This window comes from Xiphophorus maculatus, chromosome 4 (genome assembly GCF_002775205.1).
Source record: "Xiphophorus maculatus strain JP 163 A chromosome 4, X_maculatus-5.0-male, whole genome shotgun sequence".
Taxonomy (NCBI): Eukaryota; Metazoa; Chordata; class Actinopteri; order Cyprinodontiformes; family Poeciliidae; genus Xiphophorus; species Xiphophorus maculatus.
In genome coordinates, this window is record NC_036446.1 from 13,957,184 (window position 1) to 13,981,245 (window position 24,062).

General features: G+C 35.8%; 1 protein-coding gene across 4 annotated transcripts in view; it reads left to right on the plus strand.

The window, feature by feature from the left end:
* csmd1 (CUB and Sushi multiple domains 1) overlaps positions 1-22,965 on the plus strand; it is a 413,944-nt gene extending 390,979 nt beyond the window's left edge. For 2 of the 4 annotated variants that reach the window (XM_023332533.1, XM_023332534.1), the window contains exons 63-75: positions 323-496; positions 655-721; positions 1,236-1,342; positions 1,835-1,908; positions 4,069-4,180; positions 4,289-4,468; positions 5,275-5,337; positions 5,878-6,039; positions 7,075-7,187; positions 11,429-11,516; positions 11,732-11,858; positions 13,489-13,551; positions 16,475-22,965. In XM_023332533.1, coding sequence (XP_023188301.1) covers positions 323-496; positions 655-721; positions 1,236-1,342; positions 1,835-1,908; positions 4,069-4,180; positions 4,289-4,468; positions 5,275-5,337; positions 5,878-6,039; positions 7,075-7,187; positions 11,429-11,516; positions 11,732-11,858; positions 13,489-13,551; positions 16,475-16,634 — 1,490 coding nt within the window. In that variant the 3' untranslated portion in view covers positions 16,635-22,965. The remainder of the gene's footprint in view (positions 1-322; positions 497-654; positions 722-1,235; positions 1,343-1,834; positions 1,909-4,068; positions 4,181-4,288; positions 4,469-5,274; positions 5,338-5,877; positions 6,040-7,074; positions 7,188-11,428; positions 11,517-11,731; positions 11,859-13,488; positions 13,552-16,474) is intronic. The other 2 variants (XM_023332535.1, XM_023332537.1) reach the window with 1 other exon arrangement.
* Positions 22,966-24,062: the final 1,097 nt, after the last annotated feature.

A 24,062-nucleotide genomic window follows, 5' to 3' on the forward strand; every position in this document is an offset into this window, starting at 1 on the left:
ACATAACCTTTAACGGGTTTTTCACAGTTTCAGTGTTTTTAAAACTTTTAATTATTTTCTCTGACTGTAGATATGGACAAGTTTTAGTGAAAATCTATCACCTTTTCTGTAATTCCCTACTTAAGAGGATCAGCATACATCTCTCTTACAAGAATGAAATGCTCTCTTGTTTTAAAAGAGGGACTAAGTGAAATGGGTTTCTGTGTTAAATTAAGGGTAAAATGCTGTGTATATCCTCCTGAGCTGCATACACAAAGTTTCGTAGGATAAGCAGAGATCCTGACAATTTTGCTGAACTTTGATTTGTGTGTGTTTGCCTCAGTTATCCAGTGTGGACATCCCCCCCAAGTGCTCAATGGAAAGGTTGAAGGGACTGATGATTCCTGGGGATCCAGTGTGAGCTACAGCTGTTTTCAGGGTTATCAGATGTCTATCCCTGCTGTCTTAACCTGTGAGGGAAACGGGACTTGGACTGGAGACATTCCACAGTGTTTGCGTGAGTTCATATTCTTCTTTTTATTTTTAATAAGAATATAAAGAAGCTCAAGAAGCTCAAATGGAGCACACTCCATTTGAGCTTAAGCAAAGGATTGTCAGCGATGCTAAAAGTACAGAACAGTAAGAGTGTTGACTGTCACTATTTTGTTTTTGAAGCTGTTCTGTGTGGGGATCCTGGTTCTCCTGGTGAAGGATTCAGAGAGGGGAACATCTTCTCATACGGGTCAGTTGATAAACTTTGGGATTTCTACATGAGACAAAATGCTTTGTAATTAGGGGTGCAACGACTGCAGTGTTCTGGCCGGTTGCCGATTACCGATCTTTTAGAGGCCTGACCTGCCTATTTTGATTTTAGTCGATACTGATCTTTTTTTTTTGCCTGAGTTGTTGCTAAATATAAATAGAAAGTTTGGGATGACTATTGTTAACTGACCTGGTTGGTCATGTCCACCAGTCAATTCTCTCTCACAGCAGAGCAAAAGAAGAGAGTGGTTAATTTGCAGACCTTTGCATAGGTAGATAAGATCGGTGAGTACGATCACCTTCACATGTAAGTACTGGCCGATCACCGATCTCCCAAAATTGAAAAAATTGGGGCCGGTTGATTTATCGGTGCACCCCTATTTGTCATAGTATTTGCTGTGTGGCACAGAAGAATTTCCAGATATCGTCATGGCTTTAAACACTGGGGCTTCTGTCATGTTTATGTGTGATTTAATATTTATTTTCTCTTACAGGTCAGAGGTCAGGTTTTACTGCCATTCCCCCTATGTGCTGGTGGGCTCTGCCACCAGACTCTGTCAAGCAGATGGGATTTGGAGTGGGCATCAACCAACCTGTATAGGTAACTAAAAGAAAGAAAACACGATTGCTTTCTGACTAGTAGGATGCATCAGAAAGTACATTTTTAGACGAATCACTGCTTGAACACACCTGATTAAATTTAATGAGTACAGTAATTGGCAGGTTTCTGTGGAACATAAAGATGCGTTGAAGAGAAAATTCAACTATTTGATTTTAGTGTGATGAAGCAGGGGGCATATTTTTAACAAGCAGGATACCTGTTCCTACTTAACAGCATCTCCTGCCCCATCTCAGAAATTTGCATTTCACATAATTTAATGGGTTTACTTTATTACTAGTTTTGTAGATGTTCATTCATTTTTGTGTGTGTGTTATTTTGGTCTGATTACCTGTAATTTTATGTCCTTGGAAAATAAATAAAAAAAATCTTCATAAAATAATTGTTTTTATGCATGTTATTTGGATGGCACAGTTGGTAATGTAACCATAGGAGCATAATGAAATACAATGTTTACTTTTTATGTCTGTGTAGACCCAACCTTCAACAGTTGTCGTGATCCAGGAACTCCAGCCTATGGTATTCCAATCATGGCCCAGGGCTTTCAGGTGAGGACTTGATTGCGGTGAAGTAAAAAAAATATATATTTTCAAAGCTTCTATGCAGCTGAAATTACCTTGCATTTTTTATTGAAAGAGATAAGCACATGTATGTAATCTGCTTATTGTTATTGGATCGCAGGGCAGCAGTCAGCACTGTTGACCATGCTATATTACTGAAAACCAAACCATGATGTGATGGTTTTACTAAGACCAGTAAAACCAAAAGTATACATTAATGCAAGAACTATGTTAAAGTTATTGTGACTCTTTATGTACAAATCAAATATACATTTTTGATGAGAAGTTTATATGCTGTATATCAGCACAGGCATGAATATCATTATTGTCACTGTACTTTTGATTTAAAGAATTCTGGTAAAAATAATTACAAAGCAAAATTAATGCAAATAATTTTAAAACAATAATTGGATGCATAAGTTTAGCCAAGATAGGCTCAAATATGTACTTGCAGCCTCCATAATGTGGATTAAAGTGACCCTAAGCACTTATTGGAGATTTGACCACTATTCTTGGTAAATGTGGTAGACATAGCTTAACTTAAGTATTTCACAAACTTTAACTTGTGTTGACACTTTCCAAAAACTTGATGCTAACCCATTTTATGATTTCAATTTTTTTTGTTTACATTTAGAATCATTGTCTTGTTGAGACACACAACAGTCATCTTTCTTCATTATTCCATCTACTTTGTGTACAGTTACTCTGACAGCCACACACACCTAATGCATGATGCTGCATTCCTCATGCTTTATAGTTTATATAGCGTAGTTATGTGTGAAAGCCTAATCTCGACTCTTAAAAATGTATGTTTTTTTATTGTGGCCAAGAATTTGAATCTTTCTCTATTCTGATCATAAACCTTTTAGTTGAGCTTGAAGGGTCTTCTTCTTGTTTAAAATATATTTTCATTGTAAAGCAGGCTTTATCTTAGATGTTGACACTTGCGTTCCTCGAGTTTTAATTTTTTTAATTAGTTAAGATTTTATAAACATTTCACAGTATTTACAACACAGTTGAAAACAAGCAGTGTAAACCTGAGATAGATGAGTAACAAAAAATACAAACGTCCATGAACTACGTAGGAAAATGTTCTATTCAAAGAAAGAGATGATTGTAGATAATTATAGCAGTAACTGTGAAAAAGATTCTAAAAAAATCATCCAAAGTAATTTATGTCTAACTCAACTGTAGAAAGTAACATAATCTGATATGCACTTCATTTAAAGCTACTTCAGCTTTCTTTCGTGCAGTTAATGCGTTTTAAAATATTAAAAAGCCACCACGAATCAAAATGTCACCGGCAGTCACGCTGCTTGTGTTGGTGGCGGAGCAGCCGGGTTAACAGATGGCTGTCAGAGACTTTAACCAAGGCTCTGAAGACAACTGGGATGAGGTGGGGGTGAAAAGTAGAGGAGCTTCTGACAATCTGAAAGGCAGAATTGTAGACTACCAATGCAGTCTTAAGAAAGGGGATTAGGCGCTGATTGGTTCTGGAAGTCCGAGTTAAAAGATCAGTCAGCAGTTAACCCAGTTCAGTTTGAGGTGACTTTGACAGCGTGAGAACCGCAAGAACAGCAAACACCCGCTAGAACGAAGGCAGCAACGTCCATAAATAAACCAATAGGAAACTTTGAGATATTACATAAATAGTACGACTGTGGCAAGGGTTTGAATATTAATAACTCTAATGTAAATCTAAAGGCTAGAACTCAGATAAGTTATTTAAACAGGTAATAAAGAGATTATTTTCAGTCTACAGTAGTAAAGAAGACTGTTTTTGACACCGGAGTTCAAGTTTAAGATTCTCAAATATTGATTGACAACGCAATTCTTCATCTTCATTCCCCAAACAAGATTAAAACACTTCTTTAAGAACGTTATCGCAGTGAATTGGTATATTAGCAGTCATGTGATGTACATATTCATTGGAAATGAGTCAGAAAGCTGAAGGGTTTTTTTCATCCACACAGTCATGATTTCTTTCCAAATGTGCCTTAAAAGCTTTTTCTCGGCACCCCCTCAACTTGTTTACCTGCTGAGTGTGTTGTGGATTGAAGGTTATTTTCTGTTGAATATGGCGTGGTTTTCAAATAGAACAGGCTAAACTGAATAGTCTTTCTGTCATCATATTTCAATGATACATAGGTGGGCAGTAAGATTTCTTTCAAGTGCCGCAAAAACTACCATATCCTCGGTTCGACAACAAGAACGTGCCTGGAAAACCTAACGTGGAGTGGAACTCAACCTGAATGCATAGGTAAGGATTAACTCAGGATATAACTATTACTTGTTCATATCAGGCTGTTAAGAAATCACTTGGCTGTTCAGTTGTCAAATTTTAGAATGTCTGCTTCTCATCACTCAGCTCATTCATGTCGACAGCCAGAAACCCCCAGTAACGTGGATGTTCGAGCTATGGACCTGCCAACTTTAGGATATACACTGATATACACGTGTCAAGAAGGTTTTTATCTGTCTGGTGGATCAGAGCACAGAACCTGCAAAAGTGATGGAAGATGGACAGGGAAACCGCCGCTCTGTAAAGGTATTCAGAAATTCTCTGCTTTTAAAATGGTTTTATCCTGGGTTTAAAATCGGATATATAGATAGAGCCAAGTGATGCACAATTTTTCAACAAGATAATGAAAAGGAATGATGAAACTCAAGACGGTTTTAATTCGTGACTAATATCAAAGCTTGATTTGATAGTAACCTTAATTGTATGTGCCAATTATTTTATCAATCAAATCACAGAGGTTTTATCTATATTCTGCCAAATTACATTAAGGTGAAAATGTGCTTCATATTTATTTTCATAAAGTTTTCATTAAGACAGCTGTTTATTCACATTTTAACAGTTTAATGGATACATTTAACAACACATTTCACTTCAACCAACCCTTTAAAGACCTTCTTGATCTTAATGTGGCAAAAAAAGAAAATGATTTGAACATCAACATTTCTGTACGAAAAATCATTTATTTGATGTCATAAAATATGAAAAAATTCAAATAAATAGAATTTTATCTATAGCTTCACAGTAATTGAGGAAACATTTATAAATACAGCGCAATAGTGTGTAATGGTTCTATATAATATGAGTCTGACTTTGTGAATAGAATTGCTGATACAAATGAACATCAATTATATTTTAAGATATTGAAAGATACACCTACCCACTCTTCTCAGTATTGTTTCCTGTTATAACACAAAATTATTTTATTTTCTAACAGAAACAAGCAACTTTCTATTTTTCTTCTAGTTTTTTTTTCTTTCTCTTTACTTGTAATTTATATAATATTTTGAACACAATTCAAGCTTAACTGAATTTTAAACTGTCTTTCATTTCAGTTGGAGTGAAAGTAAATCCCAAAGGCAGAGGGGAGTCAGACATACAGAAGAATAAGATCCGTGGTATGCAGAATGGACTACAAACAGCACATTAATATTAATTGAAGAGTTTTTGCTTCATTGCTGATTGTTTTTTCCACTTTTTTTGTTGAATTAATTACATTATTTCTCAGTAAGCATGAGAGTTTCTAAAAGAATTTCCCATGGAGAAAAAGATGCTGACACTGTAGCAATGAATGTTACTTATATGGGTCACAGATCAGTAGAAGCCGTTTTTACCGAACAGTTCTTCAAAGTGTAAGAGTGAAATACATCAGCTCAAATATGATGAAACACATTTTAAATTAAATAAATTATTTCAAACTCAATCTTTAGTTTGAAGGAGACAGTAAGAAAAGAAAAACACCACAGGAAAAGACCCTGTTTTGAGATTCTTGCAAGAATACAGCAGCATCTTTGTTTGACGTGAGGCATAGACTGACCCCTCAATCGTGATGGAAGAAGAGGCTCAATATATTGCGTTAGGATATTTTAGCAGCTGTCAAAGATTACTTCTCCTGTTTTGTTAAGCTTTTGTTATTTATCCATGTATTTCTTTCCAAGTTCCAGCAGATGTCTTCTCTCCAAACTCTGAGTGGAGTGGTTTTTACGAGTATTTAGGGAAGAGGCAGACCACCACCTTTGCAGTTACTGGGTTCAATGCTACCAGCAGCCGAGTGAACATCACATTACTGGAGACCAGCGGGGTGTCAATCAGACTGTCAGGTAAAACAGTATAATTTTGGGGTTTTAGATATTATTATCTATTAAAGTAAGAGAAACTATTTTTGTTGCATCCTCCCACAAGGATGCTGGAAAGGCTGAAAAGATTTGAATTGGGGTTCTCAGACTGCCGTGAAACAGTTGGAAATGGGGGAAGAAACAAAAAAGCAGATGCGGGTCGCATTTACTTGCTGTGTGAAGGTAGCCTATGAGATGCTATTGATAGTTTTAGCCCTGACAACTCTCTTTTAAAAGATTACAACAAAGTCTGAAAGTAAAACACAAAGAAATCAATGGTTGTTTTATATTTTTTCACAGTCTAGAGTATTAATCTAGGCCAACAAAGACATGAAAAGTAACAAGGCAGAATAAATAGGTCAAAAGCAAACAAACTGGACATTACTATCCAACCTTGGAATGCAGCTCACAACAAAATTAGCTAAAATTTCACTTCTTATGAATATTAATACATAAATAGTGTTCTGGGGTTTGAGACTTTTATCTGAAATTAAATGACATTTTTTAGCCAATGAGAACTTACTATCTGATAAAATAAATAAATGAATAATGTAACGAGCCCATAAAAGAAATCAAAAAAGAAAATGATCTTTTAGGTGTTTATTTGCAAATTAAAGCTGATAAATTTGTGGCTTTTGGATTCTTTTTCTTAGAGGTTGCTTGCTTATCTGCTGTCATATTGACAATCGGCTGGTTTTGTGTTTGCACTGTATTTACACAGACATGTTGCTAAAGGCTAAATGTCATGTTTTCCTCCCATTTTGTGTTATATGCTTTTTGAAGGAAAAAGAGGATGATCATTCGAAATGTCAAGGTGGCTCCTTTTCTCTGCCTGTCACAAACAAATCTGTTTGCTTACCACCTGCCTGCCTATCCGTATTTGTCTCTTCTGACAAAGTCCTCGACTTTGACAAGTTCCATCTCAAATCAGGAGATAATGTGCCATTGCTTTATGCAAGACTTAAACACTAGTCAAACTGTTTGCATATGCAATCTGAATCTCTGCCTCTATCTTTCTAGGTACTTACAAGTCAGAGGAAAACCAGCTGCTGTTGAAGGTGTACCAAGTGAAGGGGCCAACAGAGTATTACTACAGCAAGTTTAAAAATGACAACTGGGCTATGGATGGATATGTAAGCAAAAGCTTCTTTAATTAAAGGCACTTGCAGCGCTTTAATCAAATATGGCAAAATAATATTTTTTGTTTTAAAAGTAAGCACTTCCTGTTTTGTTTTTTATACTTGTCTCAAAAACGAGACCCCTTTGGTAAAGATGGATCCAAATGTTCAGCTTTCAGTTTGTTTCAGGGATAGCGAGATACAGAGAGTGGTTCAAGTAATATGTCATCCAAGGGGTTGTTCTGTTTGTTGTGACTTTTTACTTAATAACTCTTACCAAAGTTAATGCTGTGTTGCATATCTGGGTCTAAGTGTTTGAGTCTACTTATTCTGCTTGATGTTGATATTCCTAATTGTACATTCTTTGCATTTCCATTCCATCTTCCACAGGAAGACTTCCCAGGAACAAGGTTGCTGCCTGAGGGCATTTTTTGACCCCCATTATTTACACTCCAGGAACCAGGACCAAATAAGAATACCCAGAAAATGGCTCCATTAAGGAGGCATTACTTACTCACCTGGCAGTACTACACTGTAGTATGAATGGAGTTTTCTGATGGGATGTTGCTTTCTCTCTGGAGGAGTATTCAAACTATTTTGATTTGGTCGTCTCTTGCTTTAAACTCCACTACGACTCATATTTGCTGTAACTCGTAAATTTCAGCTGAAGTTTTTCGAATATTTGTTTACAAGCAACACCTTAACCCAGTTACTTATGTTAATTATTGTACATTGCAATACTAAAATCTGCTTACCTTTGTGGGAAATAATAATCAAATAAAATATGGACTTCTACTTCTAGCTGTTTTTGGAAGACAGGAAAAACTCACATCAAAGCATTGAAAAAAAAACATTAAAACAATCTAATCCCTCAGGATTTTTTAACATTAACCAATTTTTAGTTTACATCAAACTTTAGGATGCTGTTTGGTACATCACTGTGGGAACACATCCATAGTAAAACAAAAGATTCTTGAAAACTAAATTATGCATTAAAACATCACACATTGTGCATAGTGGAAACATGCCTATGGATTATCAATCCTTCACTCCTTACTCTGTCAAACAGTATTGCCCAACAATGTCTTTTCCCAGAGAATCCATGACCTGAGGAGACGCTGTTCTGCATTTCATTCAATTGTTGTTGACTTTCTTCCTTTAATAACCTCTCATGCCTTCTCTCCTCACACTGCCGTGTGTAGTGTGTCTGGATGGTTTGTTCTTAAGGTGAACCTGAACCTAGATGACGGTATTTTTAGATTTGATATCTGTTGCCATGAGTGATTCTGATTTAGTTTCTCTTACCATTTAGAAAATGATAATATATTGGGTTCTGTTCATGTTCTTCTTGTCCTCTTTGAGACTGTGACGTGACCTTAAATGCATCTGCTATCAGCTGTGATTACTGTGAGCTAGCTAACGTCAAAGTGGGAAAGCAAATCAGTCCTGCATGACTACAGAACCCAACACATGAACCTCAAGGCAATCAGTGTGTTCTAGTTAGGTGATCCTGTGAAGAAAACGAATTAAACACATTCCAGTTCAATTCAGATCTCCTAGATTGAGATTAATTTCTCCCTGTGTGTTCGGACACATTGCTTAGCTCCGTCTCAGAACTGTTCACTACCGTATTACCCATAGTGCCACTTTGGAAAGAAGGTAAATCTTATCTGGTAATAAAATTACACCATGAATTGAATGTTTTTTTATTTAAATTTACTTCATAGGACTCCCACTTACCCATAACAGACTTTAAAAATGGCTCTGGTTTCAAAATATCTTTAGCGCTTTATTTAAAAGTCTTTAAAGCTCCTGACAAGTATTTTCAACCAATTCTGATAATCTTATTAGTCTGATGACAAATAAATGGATTTTACTTGATAGTATAAGTCTTGGACAACATTATCCTCTGTTTTTTTTTTTTTTTAAACATGGCAGCCTTAAGGGACTTGTGCATGGTTATGCTTAACCAAGGAGTGATAGCAAGGTTTAAGTAATCATATTAAACAATCTGTGGTACTTTTTATGTATTTTGATCACATATCATTTACAAGTTTATTTGTACATGATCACAGTACTTTTTTCTATGGCTTTCAATCGACTTTGTGTTTCTTCAATGCATCCGTAAGAGAGGACTTAATGAGGAAAAATGGATTAACTTTGGTGCTAGCAATTAGATGCCTGTTTTTAAATAACTGTGTGGCACCTAAAGTTTAGGGCTTTGATCAGCTCATCGTACCATGCACAGTCTTTTTTTAGTTTGCTTGCGTGTTGCAGCTCTAAAAATTAAATTAGGAGCTACGCATGATAGGCTACTAAAAAAAAATCCACTATTGGAATAAAAAAGTGTGCTTTCATTTTATTCAGACAATGCATTACATTTCTTGATGTAATATAACTACTCAGTAGTGTTGCAGCTCTTTGTAATGACAAAAATGGAGGTGATTCTGAATTCTCACTAACTCGTTGCTGTAGAGTGAGCAATTGCCTTTCTGTCATAGAGGCCCCAGTTAATGGCTGAATATACCTTTTTGTCACCATGAGTGGCCCAGGCATGCAGCTGAGACTTCCAGGAACTTAATCTTCTCACCAAGCAATTGTTGCAGCATGTAACGCTCTGCAGGGCTCAGGCTTGGGACTCAGTTCTTACTGAGCTATTGTGACATTTAACTTTGTGCCTTCATAAATTTACTGTGGCATGGATAGATTATATTTTCTGTATTTACACTTTGGATGTTATCAGTCATTTAAATTAACTTTCCATTTAGGGGATGCCAAGGAGAGAAAGTCAGACAGTCAGTAAAATTTTTTGGGTGATATTTGAAGCTGAGTAAAAATCCTGGATGCTTCAGAGACCCTGAAAGGGGTGAGAGAGCATGAACATTTAAGAGAATAGCTAAGTGATGCTGAAAGCATACTATTACTACATTTTATGGATAACAACAGTTTTTAATGTATGATATTAACGCGTTTGTTGTCTTTTTCGATTTTTATTTAAAACAATAGAAAGACAGTACTCATTAGCAGTTTTTGTTAAGTTCAATCAGCAGCTCAATCTGTAATTTGTAACATACACAAAATAGGTTTCTGCCTTTAGGTCACTTGGGATTAAAAACATTTACATTTGCTATACACTAGAATGAGAGCTAGGGTTAGTCAGAATTTCACATGCATCCTTTGCATTTGGTAAATTAGTTTTTTTGTGACCTAGATTAAACATTCTGGGTATTCTTCAACAAGCTTCTGACAATAACTGTTGGATTTTTCTTGATTATCTAGATTTCAGTAAAATCTTCTTCCTATCTCAGTATCCTTACTATGTCATTATCCGCCCTCATAGCAAGGGGTGTCATAGGTGCACCCCTTGTTTCACTGTAAATAATGACACTTTCCCACCAGCTCCACAAGCGCCTTAGAAGATCCTTTGTTTTTGTTCATTGCACACCACAACACGATCATCTGGGGAACACACAATCCGTCTTTTTCCAGAACAGTATAATTGCTGGACAGTCCCATATTGTTTGTAATTCTTTCAACAGCTCAACATGGCTCCTTCAGGCATCTGGAAATTGTAACTAAGAATAGTTCATAATTCCCCTGCCTGAAATCTGTCTGATGTCTTTACATTTTTTTATCATGTCACAGCAGAATGCAGTATGCTTGATTTGTGCCTTAGAATACAGCCAAAGGTGTGCCTCCATGTAACTCAAATATTGTGAATTAATTTATCAGAAGTTTACATCCTCATTATTCAACCTAAAGGTATAGCAATGTTAGTTTAGATGAATTTCTGAATTTGAAGAAAGCCATAAAAATTTGCCTCATTCCTTCTCAAAAGCAGTACTGTTGGTAATCCTAAATTACCTTTAATAGGAAAAGTTTAGTTAGTTTAGAATAAGATGGACAGTGAAAATATGTGTATTTGTTCTTTAGTGTGCGTCAACTGTAACTGCAGTAAAACAGAAAAACTAAAGAAAACAGCTATTTCATGCAAATTTGGTCTATAGACTGTATTGTTACACTTATAGTTTTTAATACTTTTTTGTATAAATATTTAAAACTTAATTTAAACAATATCTAACCTATATGTTTCTTTAAAACTATTCCCTTAAGATGCATTCCTGTAAAACTGAAAACATGTGGAGTTTTGTCAAGTTAGAAAAAGAAATATGAAATTATTCTAATTTATAAACAAATAAGCTCGTAATTGTTTACATGTTTTTTTTCTAAAACCTGAACCCTCTGTTGTGTTTCAGGTCACTGCGGAGTCTGACCAGAAGACTTTCGTTTACCAGGGACATATTCACAGTAAAGACTTTGGCAAGTTTTCTCTGACAAGACAAGGTGGGTCTGCTTGGCAGCACCAATACACTGCTTTCATAACATCATGCAACGAACAGAGCATTTAAAATAATGCATTTCAAATGTGTTGTTTGGGATTACTTTATTTCAGAACAAATATTCCAGGAGTATACTGAATAGAAATGTGAAGCAAACTGAATCAAGTGTTTGAGTTCGAGTTTATATGTACATGTTGGTTTATCTCTTCGTGACTCTAGGTCCTGTAACCACGGCAATGAATCCATCAAACCCATACACGAACAGCAGCTCTGTGGCAGCAGCCATTTTAGTTCCCTTCTTTGCCCTCATCCTCTCTGGGTTTGCCTTCTACCTCTACAAGCACAGGTAAGCTATAATCTCATTGGCAATCCTTCAGAAAAAGCAGACCAGCAGCAGAGCAGAATACAAAACAGCTGTTTGTCCTCTGGTTCTGTAAACACACTACCAAAAGGTGCTGGATGTGATACCTGAGCCTGTTTCTATGAAAATATGTTGGTTTTAGTTTGTATCTTATTCTTGGGATCAGTCTTAATTTTAAACACAGCTACGTTTTTCTTTTCTACACATTAGTTTTGTCTTCATTTTTTTTATAGTTCAGTACACTTAACACACAAAGACTGAATATAGTAAAAATTTACTACAATAAGAACAAAATCTTATTGTGTTTCCTTTTAATGTCTCCTGCAAAGTTCGAGAGCAGGAAGGCTTTTTTGTATAAAGTTTTTTTTTTTTTTTTTTTTTCAAAAAAAGCATTGAATCTTAAAGAAAAGTAATTGATTACTAAACAGTCTATTGGTGTACAGGAATGTTTAAGTGATTTTTTGTTTAGATTGAAACTATTCCATTATTTACATTACCATCAACAATACAGAATTGCATTGTCACAAATTAAAACATAATCAAACATTTCATCTATTTTAGTCATTCAATTCCAGAAGTGAAACTTAGATTAATTCTAAACAGCAAAATATTTCAATTTGATTTTTTTATTGAAGTTTTGGTAATTACAGAAAGTAAGTTTGATACAAAAACTACAGCCTAGTGAGAAGTCAGTTCATAAAATCTGAATTGGAAGTCTCCCATCCTTTTCAAAACAACTCTTGGAGAGAAACTCAGGGCAGTGTTCCTGCTGTTGCCAAATGCATCAAATTTAAATTATCTATCTCACCTTCTAACCATTGTTGTCTGAATTGATTGCCGAGTCTTGTTCATCCCTTTAGATCCTGTGGTCGCACAAACCAAATGTCATCCCCACATCGTTCTCTCAACCTGACAAGATCACATACGCTTATGTACATCAGCTGAAGCAGTAATGAGACGGGCTGGCTTTTACCCCCCTTGCCACATCTGTCCTTTTACAAAACACATGTAGACAGTTAAATGGGCCTTTAATCCTGCCACGAGGTGTTTTGTGAAAGGCTCTTTTGACTCCAACTGCTGTTGACGGATCGTTAATCTCTCCCAAAGTCTTTAATGAGCGTTGCCTCATTGTTCTCCCACGGCTGCAGTTATACCTGTTCTTAAGTATCATTTTCAAATACAATTTCCTTCCTCTTAACTTTTTGTAAAATGCTAGTATGCAGCACTTTGAACAAACAACTTTTTTGGAATGTCCTTTTATGGCGCACATTCTTTGTGGGTAATGTCAGTGACATTACCCACAATGTAATGTGGGTAATGTCACATTATGTGGGTATGTGACATTATGTGCAGTATGTGTGCTGGACAACATACTGTAGTTGTAACATTTCTGCTTCAAACATTTTTTTTAATTAGTTTTAAGTAACATTCTAATTAAAATATAGGAGTTTCACTTTTTAAATTGAAATACTGAAATAGATTAAATATTTGATTATGATATACTGTATCTCAATTGCACATTCATATACGATTGACACTACCAGGTCTTGTTTAACAAACATTGCAAGTTCTGCAGTTCTAATTGATGTACATTAAAGCTGCTGGTTGTATGCAGGACATTGTCTGCTGACACAGATGACAATGAGAGACCAAAAAACACCTGGGGGCCTGGCGGCAGGTAAGACTGGCACCTGTCATCCATCTGGTTCTAACAACCAGACCTCCGCCCGCCTCCGTCAAATTTCCCATCTCTTGTTTTTAGTTTGCAATCTGTTATTCATGCTGTTTAGTAAGGCTGCACAATATTATGTGGACCTAAATTAAAGCTTAAAACACAATTTTGGGATTACTTGCATCAGCAAAGAGCAATTGGGGTGATGTTTCTACTCAGAAGAGAACAAATAACATGAAGTTTTTCTGAAGCAGTGCAGCCCTACTGTGTCCAAACAGCAATCATTAAAAGCTTTATCAGGGCATTTTATTTTGTCTTTGATCTCATTGTCATCTCCCTGTCAGCATGATGTCATTAAGACCAATCTTTAAATTGTAAATGAGTAAAGTTACTCAGATGCTTTGATACACTCTTGCATTAATAAGTTTGTTCATACTGTATCCAGTATGACGTCTTGCATTCATTATACTCTATATAGTTAAATCTCTGCAGGCATGCTTCAACATCTACACCACTACAATGGCAAGCCGACAGAAATATAAATTAATACTTCACATGCTGATAAGTAGTTGCTTAATGAGAAACTAAAGGGTTTGCATGTGTGTGTGCTCTGCAGTTTTTTTCTGTTGTGACCCATTTGTCTATATAATATCTACAACACTGTCAGAGCAATTATGTGTGCCATTTGTCATTTTCCTGATAGAAGGAAAGTTTTGCACCTACAACCGTAGCCGGTGCCATGATTTAAGCTTCTTCCATGCAGGGAGGTCCATGCCATGTGTTGGTGTGTGCAGTTTTGTAAAGTAATGGCTTGAACATGTAGGGTAGGCTTAGTGGCTCCCCAGGGTTGAATTTCCACCATTGCTCACACACACGCACCCCAACGCGCGTACACGCACTCTTAATGAGGTCAGAATCAAACAGCAGCAGCACTCCTCGCTGCAAGTAGTTCCACAGGGTGTAGAAGTAAGTGATTAAATCTAACAGGATTAAAGGAACTGATTATCTAAAATGTAATCTGCAACAAACAGACAAATTAGGAAAAGTGTATTTGTCAGTCTTAAATGTTCAGTTAGACCACAGTTTAAAATCTTAATTAAAAAAAGCATGCTGTGAACATGTATGTGTATTAAAGATACATGTATATATTTTGAACTGCAACCATGGGGATTCCAGCTTATTTAAAATGTTTGGACACTCTATCTTTTTCATTTTTACTTATAACTTCCTCACCCTAAAACTGTTCAGTCATCGCTGCAAATCAACTCGTTTAAAAATAGATCTGAAAGGAATGTTAAATAAATTTAACTTTGCATTTCTGAGATCTACAGATGTGGTTTTGAGGAACAAAGTTATGAGTCATACCTATAAACTTCTTAAATTTTTCCTCCCATTTGTGAATGGATATGAGGCATTAAACTGTCTAGTTATTTCTGAACTAATGTATCTCCCTATGACCTCCTGTGAAATTATAAGAGCTCAGGGGATCATGCATTGCAAATCAACACAGTAAAGCATGGAAATGTTTCTACAACCCTGGCTAATGTGAGCTAATGACTAAAACATGATCTGATTTCTTATAGATTGTTAGTATTGGAACTTTTTTCCCCCCATCGTTTACACTTTACCACCAATTATTAGAGTAAAAAGTACCACTATTAACAACATCACAAAAATACTGATTCTTTTATCCAACTTAAAAGTCTCTTGATTTTTAAAGTTAAATTATCTAAGCCTTGCTTTGAAAATTGCACACATATCTAGAGGGCAATGGACTTAATTTCAATGTCAAGACTCCATGTGGAGCTCATTTAGATATAAGTCAATGTTACTTCTATCTATGGTCCTGGTTTAGACCAACTATAATGTCTGCAATTATTAGTTGCACTGAAAGAAATTATCCAAAAACGTCAAAGTGTAAGGCAAAAGTTACAGATTGTGTCATTTGAGCCCTTTTTGTCAGTTGTGACATTGTAGAGAACAGTGATTTGCAGATAAATAATCTTTATTTTAGCTCATTTGAGAACCAAACATTGTGGTATAATGGTAAATATTATGGGATATCTACTGTACTGAATATGGTTTTCACAATATAAAAATTTCAAACTCAATGCATTTACTAAGAAAATGCTCAATAGCAATGCAATGTTTTTTAAGAGACAATATTCTTGTTAAGAGTAAAAAATACTATTAATCATGGTCTGATAGAGCTTTGAGCCCAGGAAGTGGTTCTTAATGAGAGAGCTCAGACCTATGGAACAGTCACTCATGTCCACAAAGCTAATATCTCAACAGATTGCTAGCTGATGTTATCTAGCATTAGCACAACTACATGCGAGATTGCTCAACATTTCTAAAGAGGGTTGCATATGTTTTGTTTTTTTTGTTGTCTTTTTTTATGTGCCTGCCTATTGTTATAGGTGAGCGGTTCTTTGGAGGGGAGGGCTGAGTGTTTGGGTTTATTTATATTGATTTTGACGCAAATTTGTATTTTTGAAAATTTCTTCACTGATTATATCAAAAATATTGATTGTTTTGACAATTTGATCACTGACAAGTTGAAGCAACACATTTCAATCTAAAATGTTGTTGGAACAATTATAGATATGATAACACTAAATATATACAAATATTTACCTTGACATCTATGAACCATTTAGAAATTGTTTTGAAGCATTTTTTGCATTATTTTGAGCCACTAAGCCTAAAAAAGTAGGCTTTATAAAAAATGACAGCAAGGAATCAAAACGGTAAAGCAATTTCTCATCATTAAAACTCTGCACATGACTGATTGTGTGGTTTGTTTAGCATTTTGTGTTTGAAATCCTTGTTAAAATTGGCTTTGTGTTTATATATACAGTATATTATATGATTTACGTTAGCAGATAAAGTTGTACTGGTTATGCAGTGTTGCTTCTCTTTTTTTCAGGACCCGTCCAAAGGTCCAATTCAACGGCTATGTCGGACATGAGAGCTCCAATGGGCAGGCATCATTTGAAAATCCAATGTATGACACCAACATGAAGCCCACGGAGGCTAAGGCAGTTCGATTTGATACCACCCTGAACACAGTCTGCACTGTGGTGTAGTTGGGCAAACCTGTTTCTGCCCATAAAGCGGTTCAGACCACCTTCATGTGGCGGTCTGCTGAGTGGTGTAACCAAAATAGAAAGCAAACAAACCTAATATCTGGACTTGTCACCATGAGCAGCCTTTGTGTAACATGCTGGTGCCCGGCCAGCAAAATCTTCACAATAATGCAGCTCTACTCCACTTCCTTCCACTCTGATGGCATTTTTCCGCTCTGGTTTGAGGGAGAAAGACAGAAAAGATAGTTGATGGTGACAGAAGAAAAGGCAGTAAATCATGACCTCATCAAATATCACGAAGTCTGATTTCAGGAGATTACTGTTTTAGCTACAGTTTTTTTTTTGACCCTGATACATTTCAAGCATGTATACAGATGGTATAGCTAGTTGAACTGCTGCTAAGAGCATTCTCATCAAGTTTGAAGAAGTTGCCCTTACTTTTTCTTGGAAAAAAAGCTCTGCAGTAAGGGTCACATAACTAAATCAGCAGCAGTTATTTCCAATATCATCCCACCCTCCCATGCCAAATTTGCACAGTGGTACAGGCTTATGAACTTCCCCGCTGCAGGCCAGATATGGGTTTGACCAAGACGAGGTTTCACCCTCAGGGGAAGCACATACACCTAGTCTATCTTTCATACCCTCACAGATATAAGATGGACCCCATATAAAACCTTAGATAGTAACTGGTGCTGGACCAAAATCATCCCACTGACTTTCCGTCCTTCTGGATTTGACAAATGAACCTTTTACAGTCTTTCTTGTGTTAGAACCTCATGTAGGTTCCACAGATTTGCATACATTTAAAAACCAAATGCAGTGATATGATTAGTTTAATGGATTATTAACCTGTTTGACATTTGGTGAACAAAAATCAGGGTTAGATGAGAGTTGAGTTTGAAAATGTTTTAGCCTATTTAGAGAGCTGAGCGACAAGCAGGACAATCACAGAGTTAGGTACGATTAGTGGACAGATATTACAACAATTTGTTTCATGGATTCTTGTAATTTTCATTAATTTATGCCACTTTTATGCCTTTTATGACAGCACCGTAGTACACTGCAGCTAAATAGGGTAAAACATAGCAAATCAAGCCTCTCTAAAGTATGTTTTCCAAAGGTTTTGCGCCATCACCAAGCGTTATCCCAAGCTAAGCGAGTTTCCAACACGTTCAAATATTACAAGAAGATGGTAAACACCAATAAGTCCTGCACAGTATTCAGTTGTTGAAACATAAAACCAGTCAATTGCGTTGTAATGCCTTTGCAGACTATGGACTGGTTTCCAGAAGCTTGTCAAACACAATCAAACATTTGTTTTTTCCTGGACTCGTCACAATTCTGTGCTTGGTGGCTTAACAAGTGGAAACCTGGAGGCAATAAGCTGTCAGGATTGTCAACTGCTGCAATCAACTGTGCCCAAATCCAGGAAATGATTTGTTCTCTTGTAACTCTGGCCTGGACTATCAGCCGCAAGATGACTGATTCCTTTTCTACACTGCACTCTCCAGCCACAAAATCCGAAATAAGATAAACTGATTTGCTGACAGACTGTCTGACTGACAGCAACTGGACAAATGGACGCAGACAAAAAAGTGCAGTTAGTCACTGTTGTCAGTCAAACTAACTGTAAAAAGAGACATGGACATGTTAGAGTGGAAACAGAGACATCAAGATGTCTCTATGTGTCTCTTCTGGTATTTTTCTTCAGTGAAGATATCGATGAACAGACTCGTATGTTCAAAAGCCCAGCGGCTCATTGGGACTTCCCAAACTACGGCTGCTGGGAACTCTAAAATATAAAGTTTATATAAATCGCACAAATTTTGCACTAGTGTTATTATTTTTTTGTTTAGTTTTGTTTTTGTTCATGTTTTTTAAAAAAAAAATTTGCCCCATTTGGACGAGGGAACGAAGAGAAGATTTGGGAACAGAAATGGGTTTGCTAAAGGAGTTATTCAAAAAATAATTTTAATTCAAAAGCGTCTATCTTTAAAAAGACAATATGACTAAATACAGGGTTACAGTGTGTTTGTATATACACATTTATATTTCTCGCTCCCTGTTGGCAGTTGTTTATTTGTTGCCATACATGCTAGCTAATCAGAAGTGTGGGATTTCCCATGTGAAAGAGAGAGACAGGAAATGTCAGTTTCTTGCTCTTTCTGAAAGCTTTTACTTGCTTCAATGTAATTGGTAGAAGAAACAAAAGGAGAACATCACATTCATTTAAAACTAGTTACAATAACTTGCAAAATGCCTATCCAAAAAATAGTAATTTACACAGAATACATTAGCAGCTTTTTTCTTGAAAATGGGACAATTTTGAGTATTAGCTTTCAGAAAAGCCCCGCAACCATTTCTCTAACCATCTTTAAAAGGCACATGTTCCTTTCCACCACTATTATTGTGCATCCTTTCATCACATTACATATCTGATGCACACAGTCTTGTTACAACAGCCTTTTCAAAGAGCACAGAGAGTTTGTGATTGGTTTGAGAAGCGGTCAGCAGTCAAATAAGTTCATGAGGAAGGCAACATGCACATTTAGGGTAGTCAGCAATTATATCCCCGTATTATTTAAGATATACCTCATCAGCAGAAAGTGTGTCAAATCCTTCATTATAAATGCTGGATCATCACTGCAACAAATATACAAGCTTACGGACAAACTTATCCCGCCGATTTCCTGGAAATTTAAAATGTTGCTCTGACATCCATAAATCTGTAGGACTCAAGAAAATCCACGAGTTTCAAACATTAAGCTTGTTATTTTTCACAGTGTTTTCTAAAAATACTATTATTTTTTCAAAAGTTGCTGCACTTGGTTTATGTAACAGATTTAATTGCTTTCACTGTGTCTCCTTTGTTGTTTCCAGGGTCTGTTTCATGCTTCACACACAACATTCTGAGAATATTTTTATACATCCAGCATTTGCGTTAAGCCTCATGTTTTGTTTTTTTGTTTTTTTATGTTTTCCATGTTTTGTTTTCTTTTCGTTTCTCAACCACAATCCACAGCACAACCACAAAATCTTTCTCTAAAATTGAATTAATGTGCTGGTAGATTAGGGACATGTAAAGAGAAGAGCTTCCAACAGATAAAATAATGACATCTTCTAACTAATGTGTCATATTTCTTGCAGAGAGAAGTCGTGTTAAAAGTAGCTGATTATTCTGAAGAACTCAAATACCCCAAAAGTGTGCATGAGAAGATTGTCAAAACTCTACGGCTTTCACCTCATTTACTGGAAAATGACTGTGCCCCAGACCTCAGTGCTGCAAATGAAATGCTGTTAAACAATGCTGGTTGAGTCTGGATAGACATTTTTTTATGTAAAACAACCATTGTGATGCAAAGACAGAAAAATTGATGAACAGAGCAGCTCTTAAAAATATTTCAGCAAGACAGATGACATATTCAGTATCTCCGTATAGGAATAAACAAGACATCTGTAAACAACAGTGGAGCGTCTGCTCACAGTCATGAGCCACATCTCTTCCTTCTTTCTTTTTTTTAATTGCGAGAGAGCTTTTTGTGCTTCTGGTTTTAATTGATTTGATTAATTCAGCGTAGATTTCCTATGGAGTCAGGAGTGCATAATAGAGCCTGAAAATTAGAGGCTGGTTTCCAAAACCGTATTAAAAGGTCTAGTTTTATAATTACTGAACGATATATGATCTCCTAGTGTGCCTGAAAGAGAGAATTTGGACTGTTTCGTTTATTCAGGCATGCCACAATGTAACTGCACTACCGCAGTTAGATCTGACATCCTCCAGGCCCATAAAAATACGGCATAATGCAGAATGTCATTTTGTGCAGATACCGAGTTTCCTGCACAACTGTCAAGTCTTTGTAAAATTTCTATAAGCACACTTCAATGCATGCTGAGCTCAGAACAGGATTTTCCACCCACTAATGTTTCAATATTTCCCCTGATAACCACGTCTGCAGTGACAGATATCAGGCGCTATTTGACTTCATTTTGTTATAAAAACAGATATCCTTCACAGACTTTCTGTGAAAGGTGGGCCCAGTTGCATCTAAAAATGTGCCGTAGAAATATAAGCCCATGGCAGGAAATGTTGAATTAGTAACCTATTCTTAGGTAATTGTTACATGTGAGAAACTGTCTGTGTAACATGACAGAAACCACTATCCATTTATGTTATTTATATGGTCTGTAATCATGTCTATTTTTAGGTCTGATCCTGACAGTCAGTGTATTTTTAACCTGCTAGCCTTATCCGAGTGAGAGACAAATGTCAAATGCAATGCGGGAGAGACTAACACAGATGTGAAGAGATTGTGGAAACCCATCTGTGGGATAACATTAAAAATCGTTTTGATGCATGGAACTATTTCATCTTTACAGAAATTTAGGCTCAAAATTATTCAAATGCCTGACAGCTTTAGAGTTCAAGTTATTTTCGTTTAATCAAGAAGTTTATTTCTGACTGGAACTAACACTAGTGTTATTAAAAATACAAAAACAATGTACAAAAGGTACATTCTATTATTTTTATATTGCTTGTGAAAAAAACAGACATTTACACCTTTTTCCATCATTTATGAGAATGCCTTTTTTCCATTATATCATTGGAACCATTCTCACTTCTATTTGTGAAAATATTTGTGGACGCTTCCATAGATTTAAATCAAAATTCTGGCTGGGCCATACTGAACTATTAACATTACTTCCAAGCAGAAGAAACATAAAATTAAAAGATTACTTGGCCCAATTCTATCTGTAGTATTGATCATTTTAACCCTCCCACAGACCTAAATGGGTCGAGCAGACCCTGTGTGAGCTTGTTACCCTGTTCCGGTCGGACTGACCCCACATGTGCTTTTACAAGTTTTATTTATTTTTTATCAGTTTTGGGAACTGATAAAAAATAAATAAATATAATAAGCATAAATAGGACACCTCCATTACCTCGCTCTTCCCGAGTGTCAAACTAGGACTGTGGGAGGGTTAAATCTTATTGTATGTAAGCCAAAAAGTTATCTGCCTACTGATTTAGCTGGTAAAATTGATTTAGACCCTGGAAAGATTTATGTTTTTCACAATTTTGAGGCAATTTTTACTGTTTATATAAATTACCTAATATATACTCAAATATTTAAAATACAGAATCAGTTTTAATTGTTGAACTGAATACAATTTTAATCTTCCAAAACATGGTTACGAATGCAACATAGAATTGACAGTTCTGATGCCATATAGACTAAAATATCATACAGTGCCTTGGCAAAATATCCATACCCCTGTTTTTGTCACATTACAACCACAAATACCAATGTATTGAATTTGGTTTTACGTTTATATTTATAGAGTACAAAGTGGAGCATACAGCAATTACGAAGTGGAAGAAAACTGATAGAACTTTTAAACATTTATACAAAGTCTACGTATGTATTCAGTTTCTCTGAGATAATGTTTTGTAGAACCACATTTTCCTGCAACTACAGTCTTTTAAGATACTTTTCTTTCAGCTCTCCACGTTCAGAAAAAAATTGGCCCATTCTCCTTTGCAGAGTAGCTCAGGCTCTCTTGAAAAGGATGGAGAGAATCCTTGAACTGTGATTTTCAAGTCTTGCCACAGATTCTCAATGGGATCCAGGTCTACACTTTCAGTTTGCCATTTTAACACATGAATATGCTTTGATCTGACCGTTTGATCTAATCATTATAGCTTTGGCTGTCTATTCAGAGCCTTTGACCTGCTGGAAAATGAACTTCACACCCATTCTTAAATGCAACAGATTTTCTTTCAGAAATGCCTGTTTTTAGCCCTTACAGCTTCCTGTGAACTCTGACCAGCTTTCTGCCCTGTTCAGGGTCATTTGCAGTGCTAGTTATCTACACAAAAATTTTTAACATTTATTGTTTTTCATTATTTGATTATGTATTAATTATTTAATAAAAAATATTTCCATGTTTTCTGAGTTCCTTACATTGCTAGTGAAAAATATTACCTATTACCTTGAAATAGTTTTTGCAAGATAATTGTGCTTCAAATTATTCCACCACCTTTTTTTACATTTGAACAAAGGCCTCCATGGAGCAGCTTTTTCAATTCACTTTTCATAGAGTTTGCCTCTGAAAGCAAATGGTTGTGCTGAATTTTATTTACCAAGGGAGTCCCATTAAAGTGAACAGAATACATGTGCATGCCATTCCTTTCAGATATATTTGTAAAAGATTATGAAAACCACATAATTTCCCTTCCACTTTGTAGCTGTTCACTGCTTTGATTTTAAAATGTTATTTATAAAAAAGACAATGTGAAATTAATTTAAGGGTTTAAAATACTGGGCTGCACAGTGGCGCAGTTGGTAGCACAGTTGCCTTGCAGCATTAGGGTCCTGGGTTTGATTCCCGGCCCGGGGTCTTTCTGCACGGAGTTTGCATGTTCTCCTTGTGCATGTGTGGGTTCTCTCCGGGTTCTCCGGCTTCCTCCCACAATCCGCAAACATGACTGTTGGGTTAATTGGTCTCTCTAAATTCTCCCTAGGTAACTAAACCTTGTTATTTCTGAATCGAGAATTTATCTGCAGTCCCGTTTTCTTCATTAGAAAGATAAATAACTATCAGTTGAGCACATGACCGCTTTTTCATTGAGATACAAAACAAAATTATGAAGTTAAACTGAAGAGATGTGTTCTCATTAACTCATTAACATGCAGGAAGTGGCTGGTGCATTTAAAAATATGCTGAAATACATATATACATATATTTTTTTTTCATTTTGATGTCCCCTGTGGCACGGAGATGAGTTGAGAAATGGTGCGTCTTTAACCGAAAGTCGCTGTCATCTAAAATGTTTGTTTTTAGCTTTGTGATGCCTCCATTTTCACCGCTGTCATCTCTCACCACCATTATCATGTGCTGCTGAACTTGAAGTAGGTGCAAAAGGAAAAAAAAAACATTTTTGTACAAAAATCTATTTTTTATGAAGAGATTTGTAAAAAAAAAAAATTATCAAAACAAATTATTAAACATGCTGTAATTTTTATGAATAATGTAGGTACAAATAAAATCTTGTTCATTGAAATCAATGTTTTTACTGTTATACTCCATGTAAAGATCTATGGTTGAGACTGAGTATCAAATATCAAAGTTTCATATGATCTTATTTGCCCGTCATGGCTGCTTTTACACAGGAACACACAAGCTTGAGAGCTGAAGCCAAATTAAACTTTTCTCCAGGTAATAAATGTGAAAGAAAATATTGAGTCTAAAACAGTTTCTGTAGCAAGGTGGGATTAATTTCATGTTTCATTTTTTAACATTAAAGCTTTTATGATGTAGTTAGAATTTCTGATTCTTTGTGCTCATTGATGCTTGAGTTGTTATTTTTAAAATCTTTGAAATATTAACAGTACATGTGTAGAACACCAAATGTATTAAGTAATGGGT